Source organism: Neomonachus schauinslandi, chromosome 5 (assembly GCF_002201575.2).
Source record: "Neomonachus schauinslandi chromosome 5, ASM220157v2, whole genome shotgun sequence".
In the NCBI taxonomy this organism is placed as follows: domain Eukaryota; kingdom Metazoa; phylum Chordata; class Mammalia; order Carnivora; family Phocidae; genus Neomonachus; species Neomonachus schauinslandi.
Window position 1 is genome coordinate 159,428,683 of NC_058407.1, and position 12,685 is coordinate 159,441,367.

Genomic DNA, 12,685 nt, shown 5'->3' on the forward strand with positions numbered 1-12,685 from the left:
CCCCCCCCCCCCCCCCCCTCCAGTTTTGCACGCCCGGGCGCGGCTGGGGCGACAGGGGCGGCCGCTGGAGGCGGGTGGGGCTGTCCCCAGGGAGGGCGGGCTGTGCGCGCCCCTGCGCCCGACGCACTTCGGGGCCGGCCCATGCTCCGGCGGGCTGCGAGCTCTAACACCTGGGGCCGGGCGCGGACGGCGGGGCCCTGCGCGCTGTGGACGCGGCCGATCCGCGGGGCCCGAGGGTGACGCCGCGCGGCGGGGCTGGGACTCGGTTACCACCTCCAGATCGGGCCCGGGGCGGCAAGGGGGCCGCCGCGATGCCAGGTGAAAATATCTTCCTGTTTGTGCCTAACCTCATCGGTGAGTGCTGCCCGGGGCTCCCGGCCGAGCGGGAGGGCGAGGGGGCTTGGGCAGGGTCCCTGATCCCCCTGTCTGCCCCCGTCCATCCCAAGGTTATGCCCGGATTGTCTTCGCCATCGTTTCTTTCTACTTCATGCCCTGCTGCCCCCTCACGGCCTCCTCCTTCTACTTGCTCAGCGGACTTCTGGACGCTTTCGATGGACACGCTGCTCGAGCCCTTAATCAAGGTGACAGACCTCCTCCCAGCCAGCCTTGAGGCCCAACCACCCTCTGTCCCCTTTTCCTGCCTCCTCAGGACCTGGGGGCGGGCGGGAACTCAGGAACCTGAGGGCCCCGTCCCTCCCATCTCTGTAGAAAGCAGAACAGAATGGCCTACTTTCGTAGCAGAAGGGATTTAAGCTTGCTGTTGAGAAGAACTTACAGGGTGTGGGGTAGCAAGACTGGACATGGCAGTGCTGGAGGTCTCCCTGAAGAAAAACCCGTTCAACAGGTGTTTCCTGGGGGGCTGTTGTGGGGTGGGGGCTACTGTGTGCCAGGCACAAGGAATAGGGGTTCCAGAAGCCATGTTTAGAGGGAGAATGGAGAGGGAAGAAGGATGGTTTCTGCAGGGCCAATTAATTTTTTAATCTGTTCTCCAAACCCACCTGCAAGACCTCCCCCAAAACTTGAAGTCTGCTTGTCTGGAGCCCTGGACCCTTGGTTCTGGGATTGATGAGCCGCAGAGCTAGCTCTCTCATTCCCCACTCCGGCCCCCATGCCCCCTCATTTCCTCTCTCAGTGACCCCTACCCCTTGACCTCACACCCCACAGATAGCAACAGCCTATTTTCCTCCCCAGGCAGTGGACGGTGGACATTTTCAATCTTCTTCTAGATTCTGCATCAGAATGACACGCCAAATATGGTTCCTGTCACAGACCCACTGCCCCCGATGGCCCCTTCCCACCTAACAGCCCCCGTTTTTCAGGGACCCGGTTTGGGGCCATGCTGGACATGCTGACGGACCGCTGCTCCACCATGTGTCTGCTGGTCAACCTGGCCCTGCTGTACCCACGGGCCACCCTTCTCTTCCAGCTCAGCATGAGCCTGGATATGGCCAGTCACTGGTTGCACCTCCACAGGTCTGCAGTTCGGGGGGTGCTGGCCAGCTGAAGACACTACAGTGGGGAGGGGTGAGGCTCTATGGAGGGCGTCTGGAAAGCCTTCAGACTTCCTGGGAGGTCGCCCTCTTAGCTCTGCTTTGTTGAAGGACCCTGGGCAAAGCCTCTGTTCGCGGGTGGATTAAGCAATCCCTAAAAGTCCTGTTGGATAGTCCGAGAATTCCAAATAGATAACGGCTGAGGGCTTTGGAATGTCGTGTTTGAGTCCTGACTCTGCTGGGTAATTACCAGCTAGGTAGTTGTGTGACTTTGGGCAAGACCTCAGTTCTTAGCTGAGCCCCATCTCGTGCCCCGTCTCCTCTGTTCAGCAGAGGCAATCCCAGCACCTACCTGGGAGGATTCGATGGACCTTAGTGGTAAAGAGTGCTCATGGATTCCCCCTGCTTTCTCCCCAAGTTCTGTGGTCCGAGGCAGTGCAAGTCACAAGATGATTGACCTGTCTGGAAATCCGGTGCTTCGCATCTACTACACCTCCAGAGTGAGCATTTCCCGCCCCCCCCTCCCCTTATTCCCTCACCTTATGCCAAGCCCTGGGCTGAGCCCTGGTCCTAGGTTAGGAGAAGGCATGAGCACAAGGAGGGACACACCAACGCAGGGGAGACTCCGGGGGAGAGAGGCCTGGAAGCTGAGGCATGAAGGCGGGTAGGATCGGTGGGGAGGCTCCGCGTGACTTACACGGAGGGCAGCAGAAGGGAGGGAGGGAGAGAGAAGCCAGATTGGCCTGCGGAGCCAGTTCTCAACGAGCCTTAGGCCATGTGGGCTTTATTCTGGGAGCACAGATAGCGTCTGAAAGGATTTTTAAAGAGAGAAGTAGTATGCTGAGATTTCTCTTTCACCCTCACCTCACCCCTGCACTCCTACTTCCCGGTACGGTATGGTTCCTCCCTGCTGCCCATCCGCAGAGGGTTCTGGCCCCTGTCCTTCAGCTGGCGGGAGGGGCGGCACTGCTTAAGCAACCCTTTTGCCCTTTTGCAGCCTGCCCTGTTTACCCTGTGTGCTGGAAATGAGCTCTTCTACTGCCTTCTCTACCTGTTCCATTTCTCCGAGGGACCTTCAGGTAGGAGGCGAGGGGCTGGCGGGAGCGTGGGAGGACGTCCTGGCCCACCCGCAGTGATGGTGGCCTGGAGGCTGCACACTCCTGGGCCTCCTCTCCCTCACCTGCATCCCATTGTCTCTGTCGCCCGTGCTCCCTTCCACAGTTGGCTCTGTGGGTCTTTTCCGAGTGGGCCTCTGGATCACCGCCCCTATCGCGGTGCTCAAGTCTCTCATCAGTGTCGTCCACCTGGTCACAGCCGCCCGCAACATGGCTGCCCTGGATGCGGCAGACCGAGCCGGGAAGAAGTGACCCCGGAGCCTCCAGCCCCTGGCTGCCCACCTGCCCTGGGGAGTCTCGCTGGGCCGCGCGGCTCCCCTCTCCCTCCTGCGAGGGCCCAGGCTCCCGTCTTCCTAATGTGTTGTCTCGCCTGCTGGGAAGGGGGGTCGCCTTCCTGGGTGATGCCATGTTCTCCGAAATCCTGAGGACCAGTCCCACCCCTGGGATTCCCAAGGACCTGGACTTCAAATCAAGAAGGATCCTCGGGAGGCCCCGGCCATACGAGCAGTGCTCCTGGGACACCAAGAGGCCTGAGGACCCGGCATTGTCGCACCTGCTGGCTCAGCCCGGGGATCTGGCTTGGCCTGGGACTTTAGGGACACTTGAGTGAGGGAGATGGGGTAGGGGCCAGGTTTCTCAAAAGGCGGGGAGTCAGAGCTGTGCCCCTGGCCCCAGGAAGCCTGGGGTACCCCGGCCAGGAGAGAAGGGGGCGTGTAGATCCTTTCCCATCCCAGTCTCCTGTGTCCAGTCCTGGCTCTGAAAACCTCCATAATAGGGGGTGTGGTGAGGCGGGGAGAGGGCTTCACTCTCCAGGACTTGGTTTCCTTTGAGATACTCTTGGACCAGGGCCTGGTTGAGGGGACCTGGGGGGAAAAGGAAGATCCATCTGGATGCTTTTCTCCTAGTTGTTTCCTGACTGGCTCTGCCCTGTCATTCCACTGTGACCTCAGAGAGAGGGTCTCCCTGCCACCCAAGATGCCCTGTCTTTGCCCACCTTCTTTACGACATTGTCACTGGCTGTCTCCATTTTTTTGCATACCTCACATTTTCTACCCTCACCAGAATGTAAACTCCCTGAGGGCACAGACACTTCTTGTTCCTTCTGTATCCCCACAATGAAGATGAACCTTAACCTGGCATATCATAGCCGCTTAATAAAATTCACGAACAGATCAGTTGGTTTCTCAGAGTGGGTCCTTAGATCACCTGTGGATTAGTATTTTTTTTAAGATTTTATTTGTCAGAACGAGAGAGCGCAAGCAGGGGGAGCGGCAGGCAGAGGGAGAAGCATGCTCCCCGCTGAGCAGGGAGCCCGACGCGGGGCTCGATCCCAGGACCCTGGGATCATGACCCGAGCTGAAGGCAGATGCTTAACCGACTGAGCCACCCAGGCGTCCCGCCTGTGGATTATATCTTAAAAATTCAGCTGCTTGGACCCTGTGCCAGACCTTGAGAGCTAGCATCCCTAGGGATGGGCCCAGTTGCTATTTTAATAAACAACAGGTGATTGATTCTTCCCCATAATGTTGAGAACCACTGTTCTGTCTTAAGCAATTTTGGGGCACTCACTGTGTTGTAGACCTTGTTCTGGGCATCTGTCCCTAACAGCTAGCCCTGCCATCTGAGCTTTCTCTGCTGTCTGGCACCAGCTTGCTTTTTAAGACTATATTCAGCTTCCCATATGCCAGATCCTGTGCTGGGGGTTCTTTGCAGATGTTACTCATTTCGTCCTTGTAATAGCTTTTTTTTTTTTTTTTAAAGATTTTATTTATTTATTTATTTGACAGAGAGAGAGAACAAGTAGGCAGAGGGAGAGGGAGAAGCAGGCTCCCCGCTGAGCAGGGAGCCCGATGCGGGGCTCGATCCCAGGACCCTGGGATCATGACCCGAGCCGAAGGCAGCGGCTTAACCGACTGAGCCACCCAGGTTCCCCTATGCAAGGGGTTCTTAAAGCAAGTACCTTGTCTGGCATTCAGCCAAAGAAAAGCCAGTTACTCCCGTGCTGGAGAAAAACGGGCTGTGTTGAACTTCACCAGGGATCACGCTGTTCTGTATTTCACGGGCAACTTAAGGGACCTTCGAGGGTAAATTTAGTACCAAGGGACTGGCTTAGAACCTGGCTCCGGGGTGAGTTGGAGCCCCACTCGGTGGCCAGCAAAGCCTGCTTCCTATCACTGAGGTGTATCTGGTCTCCCTCATCCTAGTCAGTCCCGGGCCTGTCCTCATGCGTATGCTTTATCATTTTATTCTTTTAAAGATTTTATTTATTTGACAGAGAGAGCACACAAGCAGGAGGAGGGGGAGAGAGAGAAGGAGAAGCAGACTCCCCACTGAGCAGGAAGCTCAGCGCGGGGGCTCGATCCCAGGATCCTGGGATCATGACATGAGCCGAAGGCAGACCTCAACCCACTGAGCCACTCAGGTGCCCCACATGCGTACAATTTAAAGAACAGTTTCCCAGGGGCATCTGGGCAGCCCATGGGTTAAGCATCTGCCTTTGGCTCAGGTCATGATTTCAGGGCCCTGGGATGGAGCGCTGTGTAGCAGGGAGCTTGCTTCTCCCTCTCCCTCTTCCCTTCCCTCCCACTCCCTGCTCATGCTGTCGCTCTCAAAATCTTTTAAAAAATAAAGAACAGCTTCCCCTATGACCTTACTAGATTCCATAACCTCGTGGGGGTACACGTAGTGGTCAGGGTGGGCTAGATTATGCTATGGTAACACCCCCCTCCCCAGATCCCAGTGCAGATTTTCGCTCCTGCTACGGGGCTATCCGTGGTTCTGCTTCCTGCCCTTTCCCTCTCTGGGACCCGCCTCTATTTGGAACATTGCCCATCACCGTGGAAAAGGGAAAAGAGGACAGTGATGTCCCTTCCCCTTGCATTTCACTGCCTAGAACAAGTCATATGGCCACGCCGGACAGCCACTAGAGAGCTATGGGGAGCCATCAGGTCTTCAGCTGGAAAGGAGTCCAGAGCTCAGGGGTGAGGTCAGGGATGGAGAAGCGCACTGGAAGTCCATGGGCTAGAGATGCCCTAAAGCCGTGGGACTGGCCAAGATGGTCACCGAGAAAGGACAGGGTTCCGGGCGACCTGTGGTGTAGACAGAGCGGAGGAAGTGGAGGGGGCCAGGGAAACGGAGGCGTGGGCCCTGAGGTGGGGAGGAGGCAGCGTGGGTGCCTAGTGGCGGGACAGGCTGCACGAGGAGCACCGAGCGCGGGCTCTAGCGCCAGGGATGTCCCTGGGGACGCCGATAAGCGCAGTTTCCAGGCAGGAAGGGTGGAGACAGCAGCTAACTGGAGTGGTTTGAGAAGATAAGGAGAGATGAGGAATGGAAACGAAGAAACGTGGCCACAAAGGAAAGAGAGGAGAGGGGGGGGGGGGGGGGGGGGGGGGGGAAGACAGGGCTGAGGGAGAGCCTGCGTGCTGGTTCCGTGGCCGGAGCGTGGGAGCTGCTCACCTGCCCGGGACAGGGAGCTGGAGAGGGGGAAGTTGATGGTGCGGCCCAGAAAGGTGATCCACGGAGGAGGAGTGGACTTGGGGGAGATCGCCGGCATCTAGAGCCCAAGGGGAGGAGCGGGGCCCAGGGGGAACGGGAGGCAGGATGGAGCCTGGGTGCTGGTAGTTTGCTAGATGGGCTGCTGGGAAGCAGGGGGGCCTCCTGCCCAGTGTACTTCTATTTTCTCTCAGAGGTGAGAGCAAGTGGCTGGGAGGAGGGGTGTGCGTGGTGGTTCTGAGCGAGAGCTCACACTTGCAGGAGAAGCAGAGTCAGAGGCCCTAGGTCTCCCTTGAGATTTGTTGCCATGAGTTTAAAATGGAATCAAGTCAGCATGTGGGTTGTACCTCCCCTGGGCGGACGGAGAGGGCGGTAGTTGGTTTAAGAAGGGAGGGGGCTCCGCACCCCCGGGGAAGGGGAGAGGTGGAGTTAAGGAGGGAGGTTTCTGGTGAGTGAATCACCTGGAACACAGGGCAAGACTGAACTGAAAGGGTGGGTGTCAATGTTGAGAGGGCGGTTGGGGTCAAGGTCACTGAAGCCTTGAGTTGGAGGAATGGTTTGGGAAGGGGAGGCAGCAGGGGCCCAGGTTTCAGAGGTGGGATGGTTATTAGGACAAGGTCGAAGGACAGCCACGGGAAGGAACGTGCCCACCCAGGACAACCTTGCTTGCTGTCCGCTATCCCCAGAGGCCCTTGGCCATGAGCATCTGGTACCGCACACGTTAATTACCTCTCAAGGGAAGATGCAGGTCAGGCAGGCGGAAGCAGGGCTGGCCAGGCTGACTCCCCTGCTTGTTCGTTCAACCCGGAGCCGTTAGCCCCCGGCCCCCAGCACGGCCCTGAGCGGAGCCGAGCCTCTGGCCACGCGAAGACAGTGCAAGTCAGAGCGAGACCAGGCTGCTGGGGTCAGCCTCGGGGCAGGAAGAGCAGTAGGACCCCAGCACAGAGCTTCCATGCAGCCTCCTCTTGTGGAGGAGCATTTGATCCTGCCCGGATCCTTCCCCAAAAAAGGGCCCCACAACCCCTGCCCTGGTTGTGGGGACGCCTCCCTCCAGCGGCTCCTGCAGAGCCCATGCCGCCAGCCCAGGGACGCGCTGCAGTCCCCGCAGAAAGACAAGTGCCCGGGCCGGCCGGGTGTGCAGTGTGACCAGCAGGTGGCGCCACAGGCACCCTCCCAAGTGCTGGGGGGCAGGGAACAGGGGAGGACGCTGCAGGGGTGGGGGTGGGGAGGGGAGGACGCTGGAGGACGTAGCAGCGAGGAGAGATGCTGCCTGTGCAGGAACTATGGGTGGGGGGGGCCGGCTAGGCAGGCGCCGTTCTCTCCCCTGGGTGTCCTCTCCTGGCCTGGGGTCCGAGAGGGCTGACTGCCAAAAGACAGTCTGGCCATTAAGACTGTGGGGTCACATTCCTAGCAGCGTGACTTCAGGGAGGTCTTCTCCCTGCCTCAGTTTCCTCCCCAGCCAACAAAGGACAGTCTCTAGTAGCTGCCTTGAGATTTCTGGGGTATCCCTTAAGCCCCCCGGTGACGCAGACCCCCGGCTGCTTCAGTGCCCAGAAGTGCTTTATTCATGAGTGCAGCAGCGAGCTAAGGTACGACGTGGTTGCCCCCAGGGGCCTGAGGGGCGGGAGCCGGCTGGAGAAGCAAGCTGTCCCGGGGGCCCGGCAGGCCAGTCGCCTTCTGGGCCGGGTGCAGGCCCTCCGAGCCAAGCCCCAGCAGACCTAAGGCTGTGTTGAAGAGGTTGATGGGAGTGGAGCCGTCGGTGATGAGGGTCGATTTCAGGCCCAGGCTCTGGAGCAGTTTTACCTGGAGGAGCAAGAGGGGAGCGAGGAGGTAGCGTCAGGCCCTTGTCCCTTTCTCTCTGCTCCCCGGCCACCATCCGCATGGATCTGCCACTGCTGCTGCCACGCAAGCCGTCCTCACCGGGGGGGGGGGGGGGCCAGGGGTAACGAGCCGGGAGCACAGGGGAGCCTGGAGGCCCGGCTGCCCCTGTCCTGCCTCCAGCCGCTCACCGTGCCACCCTGGGTTGTGGCCATCCGGGCCTTTCTGTGTCTAAGCACACTGAGTTTTGTTCTCTGTGCCTGTGCCCTTGACCTTCTCCCAGGAAGCTCCTGTCAACTCCACATCGACCTCAAGTAGCCCCTCCTCAGAGCGGCTCTCCCTTAGCCACCCGGCATCACCCTAAGCCACTTCCTTCAAAGCACTGGCCAGACTGGTGGCCCAGCTGCTTACCGTCAGCTCCCTGCTCCCAGCTCCCTGCTGAAGCTAGTGCACTGCCTGACAGAGGACACCGGACACGGGATACAGGACAGTCCCATCTCCACCTCCCCTCGTCCCTCTGCCCCCAACATCGCTCCAGATACATCTGTCGCCCCCAGTGCTGCCTTCTTGGTTCCAAGTATGGCCCTGAGACACACACACTCCCCTGCTCCCTCCCCACTCTCACCTGCATCTCTGGCCCCGCCACTGCGAGGTCCCTGATGGTGCTGGGGCCCAGGGCTTCTGTCATCTGCTTGAACTTCTTCACCTCCACCTCAGCCAGCTGCTGGGCCTTGCTCACCTCCAGCTCCAGCTGGGCCCGGGCGTACACCAGTTCTAGCTCTCGCACTTTCTGTACCCGCTGGAGCTCAGCCTCCTGGAAGAGGGGAAAACGCAGCATTCTTTCCCTTGTGTGGCCCCTGGGAACTGCCCAGCAAGTCCCCCTAGCCAGCAGGCCTGAGGGAACAGAGGCCCAAGGCATGGAATTGCAAACTGCTAGTCAATTGGCTGTGGAATCTGGCGGGGCTACCTTTTAAGCTAGTGACCTGTGGGAGTCCTTAATCTAAGCCTTGGTTTCCTCAGCTGTCATACGGAGATAATAGTTACCCCCTTATTGGGATTTCAAGCATTAAATAAGACCATGTGCATAAGACAATACAACAGCCCAGAGCCGGGCAACATTTGCACGAATATCACACACAGGATGGAGGTCATAATACCTGCCTGGGGGGCGGGGTGTGGTAGAAGATTATTAAATGAATAGATACAGGGCAAAGGACTTTATAAACCACAAAGTATTTAAGTAGGGCTTTATAGGGGCGCTTGGGTGGCTCAGTTGGTTAAGCATCTGACTCTTGATTTCAGCTCAGATCATGATATCTGGGTTGTGAGATCCAGCCCTGTGTGGGGCTCCCAGCTGGGCATGGAGCCTGCTTAAGAGTCTCTCTCTCCGTGAAGGGAACCAGAGGGTAGTATGCTAAGTGAAATAAGTCAGAGAAAGACAATTATCACATGATCTCACTGATATGCGGGATTTAAGAAACAAGGCAGAGGATCACAGGGGAAGAGAGGAAAAGATGAAAGCAAAACCAGAGAGGGAGACAAACCAAAAGACACTCTTAATCTTGAGGAACAACCTGAGGGTTGCTGGAGGGATGGGGTAACTGGGCGATGGACATTGAGGGGGGTATGTGTTGTGGTGAGCTCTGGGTATTATAGAAGACTGATGAATCACAGACCTATACCCCTGAAATGATACATTATATGTTAATTGAATTTAAATAAAATTTTTTTTAAATGTGGAGAAAAAAAGATTCATTCTCTCCCTCTGCCCCTCTCCCCCTCCCCCCACTCCCACTTTCTCCAAATAATTAATTAGGGCTTTACATTCAGATACCTGGCATCCTACTCACCCTCAGGGACTGCAGTGATGGGGCCTCTTCCAGACCCCAAGGCCCCGCCCTCCCACAGGCATCACCCCTCGACTCACCGTCTCAATGGCCAAGGCCTCTGCTTTCAGCTTGGCCTGCAGCACGGAGCCTTCTCCCTCGATGCGCAGGGCCTCTGCGCGCGACTCGGCCTCCGCCTTGGCAGTCCCCGTGCTCTCCACGGCGGTGCTGGGGGGGGTGGGGGGAGAGTCAGGGGACACCCAGGAGAAAGCCTTTCTCCCCCTGCCCCCCCAACCCCCCGGCTAATGCTGCAGCACGTGTCACGTGCGCCCCACTCCCTCCACCCGCAGTTTTTCCGAGGCCTGGCGCTCTTTTCCTCTGGTTCTCAACCCACCTCAGAGCCTCCAGCTCCAAGAGTTCCCTGCGAGCTTTTTCAGCTTCGGACTGGTCCAAGATCTTCTGCCTCTCAAGCCGGCCGCGGGCTTCTTGCTCAAGTCTCTGAGCCTCGTGCCTGGATGGGACAGGGGACAGGGGACAGGGAAGATGCTGGTGTGGGGCCAGATCTCCAACAGGAACTCCAAGGGCAGGGCCCACCCATCTGCTGGGCGCCCGCGGGCGGCACTCAACCCGCAAACGGAAGAAGAAGGGCGTGCGCGCTGCAAGCCTGAGCGACTCTCGGTGCGGGCGGGGGACACGGCCGTGACAGAGGCCCCTGCTTTCACACAGCTGGCCTTCCAGTCAGGAGAATCAAATGAACGCGGTTGATTTCCGACAGTGACGAGCTCCCCGAGAATGGGTGAAGGGACAGCATGGCTGAGCAGAGAGGGCTCGGTTTCAGTTGGGGCAGGAAGAAAGGGTCTCTCCAAGGAGCTTCAGGCTGAGGCCAGAGGAGGAGAATGCTCTAGGGGAAGAGCATTCTGGGCAGAGGGAAGGGCCAGGGCAGACGGCCCTACGGTGGGAACCCAGCTGTGCCAACGAGGGGCAGAAAGGAGCTGGTGGGATCGGAGCACGTGAGCCTGGCGAGAGGCTGGAAGGTGAGGTGGGGGAGGCAGGGCTGGACCCCTGGGTGCCTGGAAGGCCCCAGAAGCGAGTTTGGGTTCTAGCACAAGCAAGGCGAGATGTCACAGGCGCAGGATGGCACGTGGTCGTCCTTTAAGTGGGCCACACTATCTGCTAAGGGAGAGAGCAGGCCGGCCGTGGGGGGATGCCAGGTCACCCAGGTCCCGGCAGTGGGCTGAGGGAGGGACCGTGGAGAGGTCTGACCCACGGTGGGCATCATGGGCAGCGTGCCCCCCCACCCCGCCCCGGCTTCACTTACTTAGCAGCTGCCTCCTGGGAGTTGGTGGTGATCTCGATGGCCAGCTGGACACTGCGCTGGAGGGCATCCCGGGTCCTCTGGTCCACGGGCTCCACCGACTGCACGTCCACGCTGCTGACCACCAGTCCGTTTTGGGGGAAGATGGCCCGGTCCCGGGGCTGGGGCAGGGCCCTGCCGTCCGGCCCCTTGGTTTCCAGGGTCTCAAAGCCAAAGACAGCCATGCGAATGATGCGGGCGGAGTTCTTGTGGAAGTCATCGAAGGTGACGGAGGCCACGGCCCCCCGCACCCGGGACGCGATAGCCTTGCAGGCGTCACCCACGAAGTCCGGCACTGAGAAGAGCCTGGCTGTCTCTTCAGGGTCCTTCCGGTCACTCACACCGAAGTGCCTGCGAGCAGAGAGGCCCAGAACAGGAAGCCATTTTCCTCCAGGACACAGCAACTCCGTTATCTCGGAAAAGGACTCAGACGCCCACCCTCCATGACCGGCCGGGGTCTCAACAGAGAGTGAGAATTAGTCCCCGCCGTGCACCCAGGTGAGGTCCCATTTACTTCTCTCAGCCACCCTAGGAGGTGGCGATGAGCCTTATCCCCGTCATAGACGAGGAAATAGAGGCCCAGGGAGGTGAAGGGACAGGCCCAAAGTCACATGCTATGTGGCAGGCAGCGTGGCTCCATGGCCTATGCTCTCACGGTCCTGGTCACTGGGCCAAGAGGTGGCTGAGGTGGAGCCTAGCGTCCACTCCAGCTCTAACCACGTGCAGGGACTGCTATAACCCTCACCGTGCCCTTTCAACAGCCCCGGGAGCCCCGGGAGGTGGACGGTTGCCGTTCTCATTTCACAGATTGGGAAACTGAGGAAAGCACCGAGTCGCCTGCCCAGGTCCACAGCTAGCAAGCGGCAGGGCTGGGACCGAGGCAGCGAGCCCCAGGGCGCGGGCCGGTAACACGGGGCCACACGTGCCCACTCCGACGGGGCGGGTCTGGCCCGTATCTGTAGAAGCTGCCCTTACGTGGTTGGCTGGACACATGCTGAGTTTAGCTGGGGGTTTCCTCCAACCACGTCCACCAAATCCTGCTCCCAGCAGGGGAGTCTGCATCTTCCTGTCACTGCCCCCACCTTGGGCATCAGACTGGCTTTCCTCCTTGGCCATGGCAGAGTCAGGCATCCTGCCCCCACGACAAGCCCAGCACGGCGGCAGGCGGTGTCCGTGCTCACGGTCCCTCCCCACCCCTCACCAGTTGTAGGCGAGCTGCAGCTGCAGCCTGGCATGGTCCGCGGTTTCGATGGTGATGACATCTGTGAAGAAGTCAGGCCCGAGCAGTAGGCAGAGCGCACGGCGAGCATGGGGACGCTTGGGCCTCCCGGCCGAGAGGGACAACACGGTGAACTGCTCTTCAGGACCCAGTGACACCAGCTCAGGCCCAAAGACCACACTGCAGAGGGAGCCGGGAGTCAGACACATGGAGAGCCCCTCACCTCCTCTAGTCACCTGTCCCACCTCAACCCCCACCGGCCCCTCCCAGCTCGGCCCCCACCCCAGAGCCGGCCTCTCGCCCCCCCGCCTTACCCCCGACAGTCACCTGTCCCACCCCGGGACCCCCTCCCCCCGAGAGTCACCTGTCCC

General features: G+C 59.4%; 2 protein-coding genes across 3 annotated transcripts in view; one reads left to right on the forward strand and one right to left on the reverse strand.

Moving 5' to 3' along the window:
* Nucleotides 1-26: 26 nt before the first annotated feature.
* On the forward strand, nucleotides 27-3,778 carry CDIPT (CDP-diacylglycerol--inositol 3-phosphatidyltransferase). Of its 2 annotated transcripts, XM_021700490.1 has the most exons (6): nucleotides 27-354; nucleotides 447-581; nucleotides 1,320-1,473; nucleotides 1,909-1,990; nucleotides 2,488-2,569; nucleotides 2,712-3,778. In XM_021700490.1, the coding sequence occupies exons 1-6, from the start codon at nucleotides 312-314 to the stop codon at nucleotides 2,855-2,857; spliced, it is 642 nt and encodes a 213-aa protein (XP_021556165.1). In that variant the 5' UTR covers nucleotides 27-311; the 3' UTR covers nucleotides 2,858-3,778. The 2 variants fall into 2 exon arrangements, with proteins under 2 accessions (XP_021556165.1, XP_044771042.1); XM_044915107.1 differs by lacking the exon at nucleotides 447-581.
* Nucleotides 3,779-7,653: 3,875 nt separating this feature from the next.
* Nucleotides 7,654-12,685, reverse strand: part of LOC110589785 (major vault protein) — a 23,188-nt gene continuing 18,156 nt past the window's right edge. Inside the window, exons 5-10 of the mRNA XM_044915275.1 lie at nucleotides 12,297-12,494; nucleotides 11,060-11,446; nucleotides 10,136-10,252; nucleotides 9,843-9,969; nucleotides 8,541-8,729; nucleotides 7,654-7,900 (exon numbers count right to left, since the gene is read on the reverse strand). Coding sequence (XP_044771210.1) covers nucleotides 7,682-7,900; nucleotides 8,541-8,729; nucleotides 9,843-9,969; nucleotides 10,136-10,252; nucleotides 11,060-11,446; nucleotides 12,297-12,494 — 1,237 coding nt within the window. The 3' untranslated portion in view covers nucleotides 7,654-7,681. The remainder of the gene's footprint in view (nucleotides 7,901-8,540; nucleotides 8,730-9,842; nucleotides 9,970-10,135; nucleotides 10,253-11,059; nucleotides 11,447-12,296; nucleotides 12,495-12,685) is intronic.